At 37.8% G+C, this 20,190-nt stretch overlaps 2 protein-coding genes across 2 annotated transcripts in view; one reads left to right on the plus strand and one right to left on the minus strand.

The window, feature by feature from the left end:
* The window catches only part of LPIN2 (lipin 2), a 573,775-nt gene that overhangs the window by 105,600 nt on the left and 447,985 nt on the right, over window positions 1–20,190 (plus strand). The window lies entirely within an intron of this gene.
* Window positions 1–20,190, minus strand: part of SMCHD1 (structural maintenance of chromosomes flexible hinge domain containing 1) — a 104,560-nt gene that overhangs the window by 9,673 nt on the left and 74,697 nt on the right. The window contains exons 32-42 of the mRNA XM_063299150.1: window positions 18,952–19,109; window positions 17,461–17,573; window positions 16,180–16,241; window positions 15,529–15,616; window positions 13,075–13,206; window positions 12,359–12,511; window positions 11,493–11,619; window positions 11,209–11,328; window positions 8,326–8,411; window positions 7,090–7,212; window positions 33–223 (exon numbers count right to left, since the gene is read on the minus strand). Coding sequence (XP_063155220.1) covers window positions 33–223; window positions 7,090–7,212; window positions 8,326–8,411; window positions 11,209–11,328; window positions 11,493–11,619; window positions 12,359–12,511; window positions 13,075–13,206; window positions 15,529–15,616; window positions 16,180–16,241; window positions 17,461–17,573; window positions 18,952–19,109 — 1,353 coding nt within the window. The remainder of the gene's footprint in view (window positions 1–32; window positions 224–7,089; window positions 7,213–8,325; window positions 8,412–11,208; window positions 11,329–11,492; window positions 11,620–12,358; window positions 12,512–13,074; window positions 13,207–15,528; window positions 15,617–16,179; window positions 16,242–17,460; window positions 17,574–18,951; window positions 19,110–20,190) is intronic.

The following is a 20,190-nucleotide window of genomic DNA, read 5'->3' on the forward strand; positions in this document are numbered from 1 at the left end:
AATTAAATTTGGGGAAGAAAACAAAACTTTACCTGTTCCAATCTGGAAGATCCTTCTTATAAACAGAATCAATAGACAAGACTTGTTGTACACCTTGAGTCTCCTCAAAGATACGACGTGCAGCAGCTGTTGTCAAAGTGACTACACAATCCATATCACTTGCCAAATGCCAGGAAATGACCTTTGCCACTTTATCATCTTCGATCTGTGCTAAGTGTGAAATCTTGCACAAAAATTTAAACAATGAATTTAAAAGAATGAGGTTTTTTTATATGTGAAAAAGAAAGAACTTAGCCTTCCCATGTGCTTTATCTATCTGGCGGACTATGCTATCCAGTTTTGAGGCAAAACTTTATTTGCTAGGTCTCCAACAATAAATCTCAGAAGCCTTTCCTGGAGAAAATTCTGACATAAGCAAAAATATGAGTTAAAGGAGTGTAACAGGAAGTGCTTATGCACATATTTATAATTATGTAGTTGTTACTCAAGTACTATGAAAGAAAAGGGGTCATTCGCTTACCAATTATGTATGTATGTATGTATGTACGTATATGTGATACAGTGTCCCCGCTGCTGTTCTGGATAGGCATGAACCCCCTCAGCCAGACAAGCACAAGGACTGGATATGGATACAAGTACAAGAGTGGAACTACCATCAGCCACCTCCTCTACATGGATGACATCAAGCTGTATGCTAAGAGTGAACAAGCCATCGTCTCAGTGATCCACTGACATGGATTTGGGGTGTCATTCAGACTGGAGAAGTGTGGCCGGATGGTAATAAAGAGAGGGAAGGTAATTAAGACTGATGGGGTTGAACTACCAGTGGGCCATATAGCAGATATACAGACCAGCTACAAGTACCTAGGTATCCCACAGTCACATGGGAACCATGACGAGGAGGCAACAACTAAGTACCACCAAAAGACAGATCCTGAAAAGCCAGCTCAATGGGAAGAACAAGATCCATGCCATCAACACATATGCCCTGCCAGTCATCAGATACCCTGCTGGTATAGTGAGCTGGCCAAAGGCGGACAAGGAGGCTGCTGATATGAAGACCTGGAAGCTTCTAACAATGTACGGAGGTTTCCACCCCAAGTCCAGCATACAGAGACTGTACACCATCTGAAAAGAGGCTGGGCAGGGTCTGGTAAGTGTCAAAGCCACTGTCCTGGATGAAACCCAGAGCACATCAGTAAGATGACACCCAAAGATGAGCTGCTGAGAGAATGCCTGAGGCAGCGGCAGACATGGAAGATCAAGCAGAGGAAGTGCCATGGCAAGACAAGACTCTGCATGTGATGTACCATTCACAGATAGCTGAGGTGGCTGACCTTTGGGAAATCCTTCCAGTGGCTGGAAAGGGCTGGACTAAAAGACAGCACTGAGGCACTGATCATAGCAGCACAAGAACAGGCACAAAGCACCAGATACATAGCAGCAGGGGTCTACCACATTACACAGGACCCAAACTGCAGACTATGCAGAGAGGCCTCAGAGACAGTCCAATACATAGTGGCAGGGTGTAAGATGCAGGCAGAAACAGCATATACTGAACACCACAACCAAGAAGCTGACATTGTATACAGGAACAACTGCACAGTGTATGGGCTAGACCCTCCCAACTCCAGATGGGAGATTCCACAGAAGATTGTGGAGAATAACAGGGCTAAGATCCTGTGGGACTTCCAGATCCAGATGGACAAGCAGGTACTAGCCAATCAACCAGACATCATGGTAGTAGACAAGGACCAGAAGACAGCAGTGCTGATAAATGTAGCAGTGCCAAGTGACAGCAACATCAGGAAAAAGGAGTATGAGAAGCTGGAGAAGTATGAGACTTCCGGTGGGGACATGGCAGTCTGAACAGCTGCGCTTGCGGGCTCCATGGGCAGAACCGACAATGCGGCAGTTTTTTGGGGCTCAGGCAGGCTTTTCCTGAAGCCCGGGAGCATTTTACCAAGAAAGGAAAATGTTTGGAATCACCCCCTTTGTCCTCCAGGATGGTGGCTTGCAGCCAGGAGATCGTAAACAGCATTTGCGCTCGACTGTAAGAGCTGCCAGGAGGCTGGGACATCACCATTTTCCAAGCTGCACTGTAGCCTTACAGGGACATTAAGACCGGCCACCCCATTTCTAAATCACCCAATTTATATATTTTTTTAAGTATATGTACCCTAAGAGAGGCTTTCTGCAGCAAGGAGAAACGTGTTCTCTTGGTGCTTATCGTTATTTTGGGGATTAATCTCTTTAAAAAAATTATTTTTAAGTTTTGGATTTTGCTTTCCATCCAAATATTAAGGAAGGTTGAGACTACGTAATTGTCTGTTATTCTTTTTGTACTAAATTGGAAGATTTTAGCATTTTCCTACACGTTGAATTTGCTGTTTGGAACTTTCAGCTTTCTGGTGCTACTTTCCCTGTTATCATACTTTCACTTCTCTAAACACATTTCAGAATTTTTCTATTAGCTCCCACTTTCAGTGGTTAAGTACCTAGGGGGTGCCATAAGTTAATGCGTGAGACATGGAGGATTTCAATCAGACTTTCTCAGATTTTCATCGAGATTTTAAACAGATCCTTTTTGATTCCTGTCAAGTTTTTATGCAAGGCATTCAGGACATTGTGGAAAATATGAGGTCTAAAATGTGTCATCTGGTTGGGGATGTCATGGAAGAAATTGAAGAGCTTAACAACGATAGAGATATTTCTTCTAATAGTGAGATTGGGGCTTCTGTTGAAATGCTAGATGAAGATTGGGTAGTCAAGTTGAAGAAATTAAAGGGACAGATCGAGTTGCAAGTCATAAGTGAAATTGATTTTCTGATGGAATGTTATGGAAAAGAAGGGGTTATTATGTATGGGAGGCTTTTTGTTGAGAAGTTGGAGTTTTTAAGGGGGGCAGTTGGGCTGTCTGATTTCTTTATGAGAAAAGCTCTGTGTGTATTGTGGGGATACGTAAATGCTCTGGTTTATTTTGAAGTGGGGTAAGGGTTTAAGAATATTTATTTGGATTGCTTCTAGGGCTTGTTTGACTTCATCTTTAATGATTTGGATTAAGATTAATAAGGTACAATAATAAATGCTTGGTTTTAGGCTTAATATGATTATTATAATTGTATTAATTATAATGGCAGACGATTTATATGCTTTTTAGTTTGATTTTTATTGTAGTAGACAGAAATGTATAGAATAGTAGTAGGAAGGAAATAATTCAATAAATGTTATCTTTGGGGGGGAGTTGATTAGGAGGTGCGTGCGTGTGTGTGTGTGTATCTATCTATCGATGGATAATCTTTTTTCTTTTAATATAAGGGGATGGAGCAACTGTATTTAGTGATTTTTATAATGTGCCAATGGAATGATTTATACAAATGTGATTTGGGTTTAATACAGAGTAAGGGACTGATTATGGAAAATTTGTTGTATATTCTTGCTGTTAAGTCAGAAGTCACCTCTTGTAATTGTAAAAAAAAATTTTCTCTTGTATTTTCACACTTCTTTAGTTTTTTCTTTTTGCAGTTTTTTCTTCTTTTTTGTAGTTTTTATCTTTGTCTTAAGGGACAAGCTGGAGAAGTACCAGGGCCTGAAGGAGGAACTAGAGAGGATGTGGAAAGGAGTATTCAGGGCTGTGACTCCTAAACCGGGAGAGTGGCTCCAACAGATCCCAGGAACAACATCAGAGCTCTCTATTCAGAAGAGTGTCATGCTCCCTGATCAAATGTTCCCAGAACATCTGGGAACGTACTTGCATGCATGAATGCAGTCAACACGTGTCAAATCTTGCGAGTCAGTAGAGGGGAACAGTCAGGAGTGAGAAAACCTCATGATTGGATTATTTCTCGCATCCAAGGTCAACTGGCTGAGCTGTTGCAGACACCTGCAAGAGACTGGCATGAACTGAGGGAAAGGGGGGCTGCATACCAGAGCGAGGGAGGGGGAATTTTGTACTCATTGGGCTGTTTAAGTTAGAGAAAGCGCAGGAATATTCATTTGCAACTTTTTTGCTATTCTGTATGCTTCTTCCATTAAAAAGATTTCTACTGTATTTATGTATGAATTGGATTTAATGGTAATAGAGTGTTGCAGTCATCACAAAGAGTGCAGTGCTAGGAACAGCTGAGATACTGCACAGAACCCTCAAACTCCCAGGCCTCTGGTAGAAGACCTGAGGTTGAGGAAGACACACACCACCCATAGGAGTGAGAAGAGAATTTTTTGTATATCCTTCAAGTCAGTCTTAACTCCTGGTGACTGCCTAGACAAGTCCCCGCAGCTTTCTTGGCAAGATTTCAGAAGTGGTTGGCCGTTCCTTCCTAGGGCTGAGAGAGAATGACTGGCCCAAGGTCACCCTGCTGGCTTCCTGCTTAAGATGGGACTAGAACTCAGTCTCCCGGTTTCTAGCCTGATGCCTTAACAACTATACCAAACTGGCTCTTTCCAATGCTATTATTACATATTAAAATAACATTAGTTAATTAAAATATTAAGAATAATGCCCACTTCTACTCTTCTCTTCATCTAGAATGGACAGGCATATATTATGATTCTCTAGGGCGGATAATATTGGTGAAAAATACTGCTAAAAATAATAATGATAATAAACCCTGGAGATATAGAAGAACTTACACCCTGAAAGATGAATCATTCATTTTATAGAAATGATGTAACAGTAGGAGGGTATGATAAAATAAGTAAGAGAAACACATACTGTATAGAAAGGGGAGAAAAACTGGGTAATGAAAAATACGAGTTTCAATCAAAGCAAACATTTGTAGCTCAGGATTGAACTGTGGGGTCCTTGGTGCTCTCTGAACCTTGTTGTTTTCTTGCAGACCTTCATTGCCAAACTAGGTAACATCTTCAGTACAAAGAGGGAGTGGGCCTTGCTCTCTGTTTATATACTGTGGTTTGTCCAGCTTGTGTTGGTGGAGGTGTTGTTCCTTGACTGGGCTGTCATTTGCTGCTTGGTTGATTGACAGAGTTAACAGTTCCTTGATTAGGGTATATTGTGCTGTTTGGTTGTTCATCTGGTGTTAATCCTAGTGTTAATCTTTGCATATCTGGGTGTTGATTGCTGGCAAGGATGTGTTCTGGCCTTTTAGCTTTTCTATTGTCTCTTTTGAATGGTATGTAAATGTTGTTTACCTCTATGTGTCTGTTGATGGCTGCTTTGTCTGAGTGCCAAGCTTCCAGGGATTCTCTAGCCTTTTTGGATTTGGCTTGGTTTAGGATGCTCTCAGTTTCCCAGTTGAAAGTGTGGTTGAGTCTGTCCATGTGTTGTGAGATTAAGGAGTTCTCATCGTGTTTTCTGACTGCTAGTTGGTGTTCGTGGATGCGTTCTGTTAGACTTCTGCCTGTCTGTCCTACATAGTGGCTGCTACAGTCCTTACACTGTATGTTGTGGATGACTGTTTTTTCTTCTTGGGCTACTGGGTCTTTTGGGTTACTTAGGATGCTTTGAAGAGTTTTAGTTGGTTTATGTGTTACACTGATGCCGTGTGGTTGTAACAGTCTGTTGGTAGTTTCTGAGATGTTTCTGATGTATGGCAGTGTTATCCTTTTCATAGCTTCTGTTGGTTGAGTTGTAGTGGGTTGAGTGGTCAGGCACTTTTTGGTAAAGTTGAGCAGGTATCCATTTTGCTGGAAGATGCTATATAGGCAGTCTGTTTCCTTTTTCTGGTGTTCTGGGTTGCTGCAGTGCGTTAGTGCTCTTCTGAATAATGTTCTTATGCAGCTCCTCTTGTGGGAGGTTGGGTTGTTGCTTTGGTAATGGAGATCTTGGTTAGTGTGGGTAGCTTTCTGGCAGACTTGTGTTTCTAACCTGCCATCATTTCCTCTGCTGATGAGGATGTCCAAGAAGGATAGCGTGTTGTTTTCTTCTTCCCTTGTGAATTTTATTCCATTGAAGATGTTGTTGATGGTTTCATGTGTTTCCTCTAGTTGTTCCTTTTTTATTATGACAGAAGTATCATTTACGTATCGGATCCATACTTTGGGTTATATATGTGGGAGTGCTATCTTTTCCAGACACCGCATTACAATCTCTGCTATGAGTCCTAAAATAGGTGATCCCATGGGTGTTCCTTTGATCTGTCGGTATATTTGTCCATCAAACTGAGAGTAGGTCGTAAGGCAGAGGTCGATGAGGTCCATTATTCTGGGTATTTCTATTTTGGTGTATTTGGCTAGGTCGGGTGTGTTGTGTAGAACTGCTGCCATGGATTCTTTTGCTAGTACTGGGTCTATGGATGTGAAGAGAGCTGTACAAAGAATGACACCATAGTTTCGTCTTCTATTTTTAGGTCTTTGATTTTCTGGAGGCACTGTAGTGGGGAGTTGATAGAGTATTCACTCTTCTCTGTGAGATGCCCAAGCTTCTTTGTGAGCTGTTTAGCTATGTTGTATGTGGGAGTCCCTGGTAATGATACAATTGGCCGAAGTGGTATGCCCAGCTTATGTATTTGGGGGCATCCGTAGAAGCGTGAGAGGATGGGTCCACTGCTTTTCATCCACCTCTGTTCTTTTGTAATTTGGCCTTTCTTGGTGAGGTTGTTGAGAGTACTTTTGACCTGGTTGTCCAGTTTCTGTATGGGACTGGTGCTCACTGGGGTGTGGTTTCTTTGTCCTCTTGTATATATTGCAATCTGTCCATAATGATGGTGGTGCAGCCTTTGTCTGCTGGGAGGATGATGATAGTTTGATCCATCTTTAGGTGTTTGAGGGCTGCTCTGTCCTCTGCTTTCAGTTGGTTCTGTTTCCAAGTCCTTCTGGTTTGTGGTATGATTATCTGTCTTACATCCCCTTGGGTTTCTGTAGTAAGTCCTGTCATTTTAAATGCTGCTTCTAAAGCTGCAAAGAATTCCAATTTATTCACATCCTCTGTATCGTAGTTCAGGCCTCTCTGTAGGAAGTTGTGTTCTGCAGTGGATAGTGGGCAGCTGGACAAGTTGACCACGCATTCCGGTTCTGGTGCCTCTTTGTTTCTGGAGTTCAATTTAAGTAGTTTAAAACAACAAGGCTCAGAGAGCACCAAGGACTCCACAAAATACTAGTTTTTCTAAGCAGAATTGAGAGCAGACTCACCTTGCCCAAAATATCCTGACTACCTTTGGGATAATTGGCAAGTGTGCATGTTCTTCTGGGTTGTTTCAATATTTCTTCCTGCTCAGCCTGCTTCTGTTTTATTAAAGAATTAATATGCTGCAGCTAAAAATTAAGACAGAAGAATAGCAGTATTTGTTATTAAAGAAATGTACTTTACAACACATATAAACAATTTATAAACACACAATTTATAAACACACAATTAATTTAAAGCTCTTATGACTTCTGATCTTACTGAAGCAGGTCTCCACCAGCCAGCAGTAAAGATAATTACAATTTTAATCAATGGACTGGCAGCCACAGGACTGGGAACGTACTTCCCTTTGACTTATTGAACTACTCTGAGAGATTGGTTTTACATCCAAAAATGATATGAAAAAGTGTTAAGTTCAATCAGGTAAAGGAATTACAACCAAAAAGAGACAAAAATCGGAGAAAACCAAAATGTGTAAGTGGCACAAATAGCCCAAAATGAAAAAAAAATTACATGAGGTATTATTTATGACCCCTAAATGAAGGTAGGAATTTTTCCATCCTGGAATATGAGGAAAATCACAGTATTAGTAATGAAAGATGAAAGTTGCATTCTTACATATACTTATCTGAAACTAAATCCCATGTAATCTGTAAGGGTTATTTTAAAATAGATTTACATAGTGTACACATTTTTATTTTATTTTTTTTTGGTGCTTTCAAGTCAGCGTTGACTTCTGGTGACTGCTTGGACAAGACCCTGCAGTTTTCTTGGCAAGAGTTTGGAAGTGGCTTGCCATTGCCTGCTTCCTAGAGCTGAAAGAGTGACTGGCCCAGGGTCACCCAGATGGCTTCATGCCTAAGGTGGGACTAGAACTCATTGTCTCCTGGTTTCTAGCCTGATGCCTTAACCACTACATCAAACTGGCTTTCACACATTTGGATTATCGGTCTGGTTTTAAAACCCTGCACTAGAATATCAGAAGCCTAAAGATACTGTATCAAGTGCCAACAGACACAGAACCTAACAGAGATAATATGAATAATGTGTATGTTCTTTCCATATTCAGGTTAACTTCATATTAAACAGTGTTCTTTCACATTAAATAATGTATTAAAGGCAGGCCACTTTGTCAGCACATCTGTCCATGCACAAGAACAAAAAATCTATGCTCTCTTTGGATATAATTACAGTACATGAAAATTTTGATAGTTAAAAATGAATGAAAATTAAGGCCATACCACTTCAGTCTGAGGTATGTCAATCTGACAGCTTTTCAGTTCATCCTTGAGCCGTAACTCCTTTTGTCCAGCTTCCTGTACTTGGGCTAAAAAATAAATCAGTATAATAAGTTGGGCTAGAAGTTGAGTTCATTGCTTACTGAAATCAGCATCAGATGAAAACTGGTACTATAAAAAGTTTTTTAAGCCAGAGGTTTAAAATTGAGTTTTTTTATTTTTTCAATGTTAATACAGTTGGGGTGGGTTTTGTTGTTTATTCATTCAGTCGCTTCCGACTCTTCATGACTTCATGGACCAGCTCACGCCAGAGCTTCCTGTAGGTCGTCAACACCCCCAGCTCCCCCAGGGACGAGTCTAGAATATCATCTATCCATCTCGTCCTTGGTCGGCCCCTCTTCCTTTTGCCCTCCACTCTCCCTAGTATCAGCATCTTCTCCGGGGTGTCCTGTCTTCTCGTTATGCGGCCAAAGTATTTCAGTTTTGCCTTGAATATCATTCCCTCAAGTGAGCAGTCTGGCTTTATTTCCTGGAGGATGGACTGGTTGGATCTTCGTGCAGTCCAAGGCACTCTCAGAATTTTCCTCCAACACCACAGTTCCAAAGCATCGATCTTCCTTCTCTCAGCCTTCCTTATGGTCCAGCTCTCGCAGCCATATGTTACTACGGGGAATACCATTGCTTTAACTATGCAGACCTTTGTTGTCAGTGTGATGTCTCTGCTCTTAACTATTTTACTGAGATTTGTCATTGCTCTTCTCCCAAGGATTAAATGTCTTCTGATTTCCTGACTGCAGTCAGCATCTGTAGTAATCTTTGCGCCTAGAAATACAAAGTCTTTCACTGCTTCTATGTTTTCTCCCTCTATTTGCCAGTTATCAATCAAACTGGTTGCCATAATCTTGGTTTTTTTGAGGTTTAGCTGCAAGTTTTGCACTTTCTTCTTTCACCTTCATCATAAGGCTCCTCAGTTCCTCTTTGCTTTTGCCATCAAGGTGGTGTCATCTGCATATCTGAGATTGTTAATGTTTCTTCCAGCGATTTTAACTGTTTTATCACATTTTTCTATTATTATTCTTTGTTAAGATTCGTATTTCTACTACTTAAATGTTTTTTTCTTTATTTGCTACTTTAATGTATACTGCAGTATAAGATTTATGTAATATTGAGAAATTGACCTTGAGAAATTTTTTTGCCTATCATGGAGGCATGGCACTTAAAGTAATCATTGGCATGTAACAGACTTAGGTTAAGAAGGGGCAAATTTGTAAGAAACTGGAAAAATAACAATCAGATATATTGTGAGAAGCAGACATTCTACTCTCCAAAATAGCTTTTTTTAGGCCTATGGGCTGAACTGGTCATATCTATATTAATGGATGCTCAAATAAATTACATAAGGCAGCTACTGTGTTCAATAGCAGTTCTAAAATTTATGTGGCATATGAGCACAGTGGCACTGAAGGATACCTTATTTTGTTGACTCTAAAGATGGCCAATGTCTCTATTGCTTTAATTTTTATGGCCCCACTAAGAACACTCCTGAAATATTCCACAGGTGCTTTTCAAAACTATTTTATAAACCATTGATTGGTAATTCTTTTTCCTGGTTTAGTGGATCAAGCTGTGGGCTCTTCGGTTGATCCAACTCCAATTTCACCATACTCGAGTGATAATCATTTTGAAATTTAAAAACAATAAAATAGCTAGTTCTAGATGGTATCTGAATTAGCTAATTCTGAGGGTATTCCTTCATAAGAGATTCTTCTTTTGTAACCTATATTAAGAAGGATGAAAAACATAGGGGTTCTCTGTTACCTATGGAATATTCTGTCAGAAGCTGTGCAGGTTTAGATGGGGAGGAAGCAATTCAGATTCAGTCCTACCAAGACCAAGTGGCTTTGGGCATTTGGGCTACCTAGACCTGGGGATATCCATCTCTGACCTTGGATGGGGGTAGCACTTCCCCTTTCAAGGCCGGTATGCAATTTGGAGGTCTTCCTGGTTTCACAATTCCAGCTTGAAGAGTAGGTATCAGCTGTGGCTAGGAAGGCCTTTGAACAACTCCATCTGGTGCACCAGTTGTGCCCTTTCCTTGGGGGGCGCCCTCATGCCCTAGTCAACTAACAGCTTGACTACTACAACATGCTCTACATGGGGCAATTCTTGAAAGACTACCCAGAAGCTTCAACTGGTCCAGAATGTTACCTATTTTTGAAAAATGTTAATAAGCATTATTAAAAAGAACTATGCGTATGCATCAAACTATTTTCTTTCATAGTAAGCAATTTTATGCAAAGCACAAAATAGAAGTGATAGTAAGCCAAAGCAATTAAAGACATGCAATAATATAAATCAAACAAACAAACCATAATACAAGTAATTTACACAAATACTATTCAGTATACCAATCTATTTCTTTGTTTTCTTACTTCCACCACACCCATATACTGCTTCATACATTGTTTTTGGTCTCTAAAAATCCTGAGCATGGGTCAGTACATTGCATATACTTCCTACTTGGTGAGATATGGGCAACAACATTTTGGCTTGCTAGGTGATCCTAGCTTCCATATAACTGTGTGAGCATGCTTCAGATAAAACTGGACTTGGTTCCGCTTGAGGTAGGTAATATGCCCCCAAATTTAAAGAGTGGTACCATCTTTGCAAGCAGCAGAAACTCTGAATGTGGCAGGGCATGCCTAAGGCTGCAATCAACTTTATATCTTCTTTGTCTTACTAAAAACATTATGTTGAAGAACTGTACATAAAAAATAAAATATTGCCTCACTGATGAAACATGAAAATCGCTTACATGTGAACAATGTGGCTCATTCAACTTGCCAAAATATGTGAAAATGAATAGAATATCCTTATAGTACTTACACTTTATTTCAGCAAGAAGCTGATTACTAGCGTCAAACACATTTCTATATATATTTATTGACTGTAAAAGTCTGTCTCTCTCTTTTGTAAAAATTGCCATCTGCTGTTGTTTCTCATAACCTATAGAGGGAAAAAAATAGTTCATTTTTTCCCTAAATAACAGACACACATACAATGAATTAACTAATGATGGTTAACCAAAAGAAGACAGAATAGTTTCTAAAACATTACAGAGGGAAAAGATAAACTTTAGAAAATATCAAGTTGGAAACAGTAAAACTCACCATTATAAAACATAAAGGATAAACAGTAAGGTTCCAAATATTTTTGCAAAGCAGGTATGACTGGCTCAAATACAAGACTATACTCAGTCCTGTCTCTCCCTGGACTATTTTCTGCTAGCACAAGATCCTGAAAAAGAACAGTGTGATTTGTATTGTATATTTAAGACTTCTTTATCTAATATGAATGTACATTTAGCTAGCATACAAAAATATGTATACCTTTGTTCCATACTAACTTAACCTGCAAAACGTTTTTTCAAAAAAGAGGAATCTGTTATTAATAACAACACATTTTAAGCAACAAGCAGCTTAATTTTTTATTCCTCTCAATTTAAAAATAACACAAACATAATGTCCAGAGAACCAGATGTATACTATATACAAAAACAAAACCAGCAACCCCCAACATTGTTAGTGCTATAACTGTGGAAGCAGACAAAAGCACCCAAGGGATTAGATATTTTCCAAAGAGGTAAATGTATTTCTTTGGAAATACATTTCTTTGGAAATACATTTCTTTGTAAAGAAGAAATGTATTTCTTCTTTACAAAGATGTTCTTAACAGGAAGTTTGCCTGTTTAAATACTGAGAGTGGCCTAATGACTGAGGATGACTTAATTATATAACAAAAACCACATTTCAAGTACTGATAACTGATTTCAATAAACTTAATGGGTTTAATTCATTATAATCAAGAGAACTTAAAAGTTCTTAATCTGATAGAATCATGTCCATTAGTAAAGTTTCCTAAATTATAGGAAAAACTAGGTGAAGAAAGGAAAATATTAAAAAAATATGAGTGTGAAGATAACAGACTGATTTCCATTTCAGAATTATTAATCTGAAGATTATTTAAAAAGACTCACCTCAATTTCAACAATTCCTCTGTGAAAAGGAAATTCAACTGTACTTGTTTTACCCTGAAATAGGGGAATATCTGTGTCTTTCTCAGTTGAACTTTCAATTTTTGCTATAATTTTTCCATCTAAATCATTTCCTGTACAGTTTTTGTATTCATCCTTAAATTAAGAAGACACTTGAATTAGTATTGACTCAATAATATTTTAAAGCTGATACGAAATGTATGCAAATTTTGGGTTTGTATGCAATTTGTTTATGGTACTACCTTTTGAATTTTATGGGAACACCATTTGCAAACTGTACTGTGAGCTCCTGAGTTCAACATGAAAATTAGAAATTAATTCTTGATAAGAATGCTCTCATTTCACCAAAGCCCTTCAGAAAATGTTTGTTTAAATAAGATGAGCTAACAATGGGTTCTTTTTCTTTCTCTCTATTATGGCATTTCTCTGTATGGGACTGCAAAGGCAACACAGCAATCTTTTTATGGACATGTAAAATGTCTATAAAACGCTCCTTGATATGTCATAGTGGTAATGAAGTTTTGAGAAATACCAGTCTGGTTCAAAAAGACTTGCTTAAAGAGTAAACCTTTACAAACTGACCTGAACTGATTTTCGATTTTTCTGAATCTGATGCAGACCTTGCCTATTATTCTAATGTGTGTGTATATGTATGTATATATGTATGTAGCCTCATTTTAATCCTCAATTCAATTTACCATTATAACAAGAGTCAAGTCCTTGACAAGGGTCCGACTGGCAACAGCCTGAACATTAGAAACTGCAGGAGTATTTGGCAAAGTTTTTGGCATCAACTGTATTGGCTCATTCGGCACCACTTCAATTATAATCTTGAGAAAAAACACCAGAACATATAGAAATTCAATGAACAATATGAAAAATTATCAACAGCATTAGCCTTAACTATAGAAGACTAATCCATGCATATTCTTGTCATATATCACTCATTTCTAGCCTGGGCCCATGAAGCAATTGGCAACCTTTTCACTATACCAGTATCACTGAATTTCTTGTCCTCGCAGAAGACGAAATCACACTTCAACAATATATGATCTGGATCATTTAAACTTTTAAATTTTAATCTAACTTTGGTTAAAGGTGGCATGGAGATTTTATAATTGTTACAATTCTATTTTACTGCTGTTAGAATTGTGCTATTCATTGTTTTACTCAAAAATACACTGTAATCTGTTTTAGAATAATTGCTTTAAAAAGCTTAAGTAATTTTATTTGAATTTGTCTTTTGATTCTTTGCAGCTTTTTTAAAATTACAAAACACATATCCCAGAAAATAGTAGCAAAGTTGATTAGCTCATCCCTCTAAGCTTTATCACTGACCACACAAAAGCAGCATGAACAGATTGCCCTCTTTCAAATATTTTCTGGGAATGTTATCAGCAATTACCCACTGTTTCATATGATAGCGATGGACTAGAAACACGCTCAGGACAGCTTAATATTTATGACTTCCTGTGTTACTTATTGAAAACTATCAATTAATAGTGAAGTACAGACACTGAATTTATGTATGGAATCTCACAGATATTTCTATTTTCCCTATTCACTTATACAGTCTTGCCCTCTGATAACATAAACTGATCATGCTGGAAACAGGCGGACAATACCTCCTATATCCACATCAAGCTATAAAAGAATAGATGAATTTTTATTTTTTATTTTAATTTTTATCCCACCTTCATTATTTTTATAAATAACTCAAGGCGGTGAAAATACCTACTACTTCTTCCTCCCCCTATTTTCCCCACAACAATAAACCTGTGAGGTGAGTTGGGCTGAGAGAGAGTGACTGGCCCAAGGTCACCCAGCCAGCTTTCACATCTAAGGCAGGACTAGAACTCACAGTCTCCTGGTTTCTAGCCTGTTGCCTTAAACACTAGACCAAACTGGCTCTCCTAGCTTTTTCACCGTGCCAGCCTAAATTTGCCAACTTCAACTGAAATGAGTTCTGATCCTTTGTCCCAGAATGCACGTGACACATATTTGCTAGAAGCCACAGGCGCTCCAATAAAGGGCAGGGTCAGGGGGAAAAAATAACTGAATTAATAATTATTGATTAAAATTAATTCTCCATAAAACAAAAGACCTCATTTACAAAATTAATAGATCCCCCGTCTGCATGTAGCAAATATCCTCTAACATAATGAAACATAATTACAAATGCACAGATTCCATTCCCTCCTTCTAGCAGAAACAGCAACTAATGAAACAAACACCACCATCAACGAGGACAAAAACCCAGGATGGAAATGGGGAAATGGATAGGGGCACCAAGAGGATGGATGGAGATGAAGTGAAAAGAGATAAGGGGATGGGAAAAAAAGAAAAGAAAAACCTTATTTAGGCATTATAAAAAGAATTAAAATCCACTGAGGAGCAGAGGTAGGCTCCATCCCTCACAAGTTGATTGGGAACAATAAATAGTTAAAGGCATTCATGTTAGAAAAGTCTTAGCCATTTTTATATGTCATCAATTTGTTTTCAACAGCTTCTAACACTCACACCCACTACAGATGTGGGAATGGAAATCTCATCTTCCAGTCGGATATAGTTCCAGTTGAAGCATGGGTAACTTTGTCTTCAGCTGTGTTAAGCCAAGAGCCTATAGTTCTCAGGCAAGGATGTCAGTTATGTCAACAACCAACCTCTCAGTTTTAATACCATGTAGTGCAGATTGGGAAGTGAGGTGGGGAGGAAGCAATGGGTTTAAACTGTTATGGGTATAAGAGGGAACTGCATCCTGTCACTAACAGAGGACAATCAACAGTTTTGTATGGCTTCATTATAGTTTGTGATAAAAATTTGAATTAAGTGGTACTAAGTTGGATGTCTGAGAGACTTCAGCCAATTTACACAGCCTTGTTAAGCTGTGTAAAATTGGTGGTCTTTGATTTTTAGCCATGTCCTGGACCCAAGAAGTCTAATACCAACAAAAATATCAATTTATTGGTATGAGAATAAACAGCCCTTCTGATATACTTTTATTTCTGAATCTAATGAAAATCAGACTTGTTTGTGCAGGCTATAAAAAATCAGTACAAAACTTGTAACTGGGCAAAATCTTACTAGAGAAATGATAAAATACTACTTTGAAAATGTGAAACACATTTTTACATATTATTTCAAAAGCTCACCTGTTTGCTATTAAGAATATTTGTTTTGTCGATTACAAGTGTAAATTGGATGCTGTATGTGCCCACTTTTTCTGGAACTGTATTATTCCTAAATTACAAATACTAATGTTAGTAATTATTTAAAATTTACGGTACTTAAATTCTCAAATGTTTTTCTCTGTTAAATAAAGTAAATGGTCTATTCTTTGAAATGAATGAACCAAAACCATTTTTTCCAAGTTAATGTGTTTTTTCATTATGTATCTTATTCAATCTGAAAATAAGAAATACTCAAACTGATTAAAAAGAAATAAATTGAATTCTCATATTCAAAGTCTGTAATACTTGCTAGGCCACATTCCTGAAAATCTCAATTCTCAGTCCCTTAAACTTTCTATTATGTTCATTCTATATGCTTTAACTAACCTAATTAGTCCCTCATAAATTTATATTTTTGCATGTATATTCTGAGTTATAGAAACACTACTTTAGACATAGGTATTTAGCAAACAATGTATCAATACCTAGATACGAATACCTCCAATATGAATTTCAATCCTGCTAAAACAAATCAATACACATTTAAAAACAAGGCTGATTATTTTATGCTTTATATTTTTTTCCTAATCATCATTATATCGGAACTATTATAATACAACATTATTCATTAACCTGAAGTAAAAAAAGCCCTCATCCTTGTCATCATTTGTTCTGGTACATCCAAAAGGTATTACCTAAAAAAAAAAAGACCCACATAACATATGTAAGCATTTAAAAAATAACTTTATTAATTCAGTTACTTTGAATCTTTGAGAATCTAAATAAAACCAAAAGATATAGAAAGACACTGCTTTAACTAAGCACCTAAAAAGAGTGTACAGTATAAATGAAGTTCATTGGTGTTTTTACTTTTTAGCCAAAATCAAATCAATGGACTCCCTTAAAGGAACAAATTTCAGTGTTAATTGTGTTGATATTTAAGGTTAAAGAAAAAGTAAACTAAATGAATACAAAACAAATTCATGCAACCATTAAAATTAATTGGTATATAACAGTAGGGGAAGGAAAACCATGGATGCTAGTTAAACTTCTGTTGAATACATTCCCTAATTGGACTTTCATACTTGAAAGTATTATCTTTCAAATTCAAAAGCTCTTATAAAATTATCTCATGATCCAAGTAGATAATAATGATGTGATTCTTCATGTAATCTCATCTCCAACCTCTCTGGGCTTTAAAGATACCAAAACCAAGGTATATAGCAATGATCATATGTATTTATTTTCAACCAACAAAAGTTCCCAGATCATTTTTAAAGGCAACCAAATAAAAATATACACTGCTTTAATACAAGTAAGAGATTACCAGAGCAAAGCTATCTTTGTCCAAATAAAATTATAGATTATTGTACCAGTTTAAGACGAAGAATTGTTCTCTAAACCACTGAGGCAACTTGTACTAATGCTCAAATGAAATATCTTTAGGGAGAGTGTGATTTCCTTTAGAACGAAGAACAATTGTCAAGGTCTTCATTCTGACACTGAATCTCAATTTATAGAACCTCATCCATTACTGAACAAGGCAATAATGTGAAACATGAGACTCATCTGGTATGATGAAAAGATAACATACAGTTGTCCATAAGTTGGTGGATTTTCATATTTAATGTGACCTTTCAGTAGTTTCATATAAGTTATTCAACAGTATGCTCATAGCGTAGGGTTACTGTATGTATTATGATTGCCTGTAAAGTGGTTTTAAATAATCAATATGACTATTACCATGAGGTAAGCCATTTCATGTAAAATGGTTCAAAGCATTATGAATAGCTTTTTTAAAAAAATGAAAAAAGAGGATAAAATATAAATTCACGTGATGCCTGAAGTAAATTTGCACCCATGTGTAAAGTATTTGTCCTCCTGTTGTATATATTGTTGTTGCCTGTTACTTACATTTTGTGGTAGAATTTCATCACTGTGTCCTTCCCAGATTTTCATACAAATTTTTTCTGGATTTATATTTTTAATATTGTTGCCATCTTCAGAAATAGCACTAACCATGAAATCTGTGTGAGGAAAAGAAAACGTTTTCCCCCACATGTTGCCGATCTTAATTTCCAAATTTAAACTTTTCAGTAACATACTACTAGCCAAGAATACGTGTCAAAGAATGTAAGAAACCAGTAAACAAACTATAATGAAGTATATTCCATAAAAATGCATCACCACATTCACAGGCTTTTAATGACATCACATCATGGCCAAAGCACCCAGGAGTGCCATGGCCCTGAATGGTGGGATAGATACTCTCTGCAGAAAGGAAAACACAGTCAGGCTTTCAAGATTGATGTCAGCCCTCTGAAGTAAGCCAAACCATGAAACTGACTCCATACGTCTGACTGAAACTATACTGTATTGATGTATAGGCTATAGTAACAAAATCTTGAAAGCCTGTCTGTGTTTTCCCTTCCTTCCCTCTTATATCCCTGGGAGTCAGGCCAGAGCCAGTCTGAATTTCTTCCTAATGTTTTGTTTCCTGGGCTTAAAGCATGTTTCTGTACATGTTTTTGTAACTCTTGCTGAATAGTTTCTCCAAAGTCACCTCTGTGGCTCTCTACAAGGGATGTGATCATAAATTTTGGGCTTTCTTATTAGGCTAGTTGTAAACTGGGCCACCAGCTGGAAGCATGAGTTCCTTTGGTTTGGAGACTAAGAGGACAGAACCAAATCAGAAACAATTGAACTGCTAAACAGCTATCTTGGAACATTAAAATATTCTGAGATTAAAACAGAAAAGAGTAACAGAAGGTTACTCCCAAAAGGTAATAATTGTCTTTATGGTAGAAAAAAGCCAGAACAATCTCAGCTTTGGAAGGATGATATTAAAGAAGAATGGAACATTTAGGCACATTCCCCATCTCCCACAGATGGGAGAGTAGTTTGTATTCTGCCAGTCCGGTAATGCCAGATAGTAGTGGAAAAACAGTACTCTCAAGCCCTACAGATAACTGCTTTCTGTGGTTTGGAGCCTTGGATTCGGTATAGGATTATAAATTGCTCTTAGCACTACTTCAGTGTAGGTCTTGAAAATTCTCCTTCTTTCCATAGGCCTTCCCCTAAATCTTTGTCATACACAATATATTTTGGTTGTCCTTTGGAGGAGAAAAACGGTTTTAAGCAGCCTACAGTAAATACAGATCTGTTCAAATGACACTTCATGTAAATGCATTTAGCACTAAGACATCAGCAGATTGCCGTGTTAAGCTCTACAGAAATAGCCATTTTACAGCCTACAACAACATAGGAGGGGCAAGCCATCCTCTTTTAAAATAGGGCTGAAAATACTTTGTTGAAAAATAAGTAAGAAATAAAAGAATAAGCATTCCAACTTCCCAACTGGTCATCATTAGAAAATCAAAAATGGGAAAGCATTTAACCACTCACTAGGAAGAGTGTTTCCAGCTGTAAAGGTAGCATTCTTATCATACGTAATATTCAAATTTACAGGTTTCTCTGGGTCAGGTAAAACATTCATCTTGATCTCTGGACTGCTTAATACCTTCTTGTTACAGGAGGCTCTGAACTGCAAGACGTACTCTCCCCTGAAACACAGTAATTACTAAGCATCAATATAGTTCTTCTGAAGGCTTCACCGTTTTAAAGAGAAACATACAGTAGGTATTCCAATGTATCTGTATGAAAGCCCTAGGAGTTTTAAAGTGCACTACCATAAATATGCAGATAACAACCAGGTCTTTTTTTCTTTTCATCTGAGCCAGCTATAAAAACATTACAACTAAGATCAGTAGTGAGTTCATAATGAGCTAGATAAATACAAATAACTGACTATCAGCCTTGGTAAGAATAAGGTCCTGCTAATACATGGTCTACTAAAGTAAAATTTGGTAGACAGCATCTTTGAATAGGATTGAGCTGCCGTTTAAAGATCAGGTTCACCAACTGGATGCTATCAAATTTAGGGTTCCTACTATAATTCACGTTGCAATACCGGCCTCCACTGAGCACTGAGACTTAACTCTTTTGGATAGTAAGATAGTTAATTTTTCCTTGAGAGAGAGGGTTGTTCCCCCGCCTCTTAGGGAGGTGCTGGTTCACTCCCTTCTCAAGAAACAATCACTAGACCTGACCATACTCAACAATTTTCAACCAGTATCTAACCTCCTCTTTTTAGGGAAGGTTGCTGAGAAGGTGGTCACATAACAGCTTCTGATCTGGACCCCTTTCAGTCTGGTTTCAGATCTGAGTATGGAACTGAAACAGCATTGATCATGCATCTCAATGACCTCTGCTGAGAGAGGGATGAGGGTCGTGCATCCATCCCTGCTCTTCTTGACCTCTCTTCTTGACCTTTAATATTGTCAACCATGGTATCCTTCTGGATTGGGTTCAGGGATTGGGGGTGGGTGGCACTGTATTGTGCTGATTCTTCTCCTTCCTTCCTGGATAGTTTCAGTCAATGTCTGAAGCCCCTGGTCCTTGTTTGCAGGGTTCTACAGGGTTCAGTACTTTCCCCTCTCCTGTTTAATGTCTGCATGAAGCCGATGAGCAAATTCATCCATCACCATGGGGTGAGGTATCATCAGTACGCTGATGATATCCAGCTTAACATCTCCACCCATAATGAACTAAGCAGTGCTGTTGTCCTTCTCAGGCCAAGCACAC

The sequence above is a fragment of the Candoia aspera genome, chromosome 3 (genome assembly GCF_035149785.1).
Source record: "Candoia aspera isolate rCanAsp1 chromosome 3, rCanAsp1.hap2, whole genome shotgun sequence".
Lineage (NCBI taxonomy): Eukaryota > Metazoa > Chordata > Lepidosauria > Squamata > Boidae > Candoia > Candoia aspera.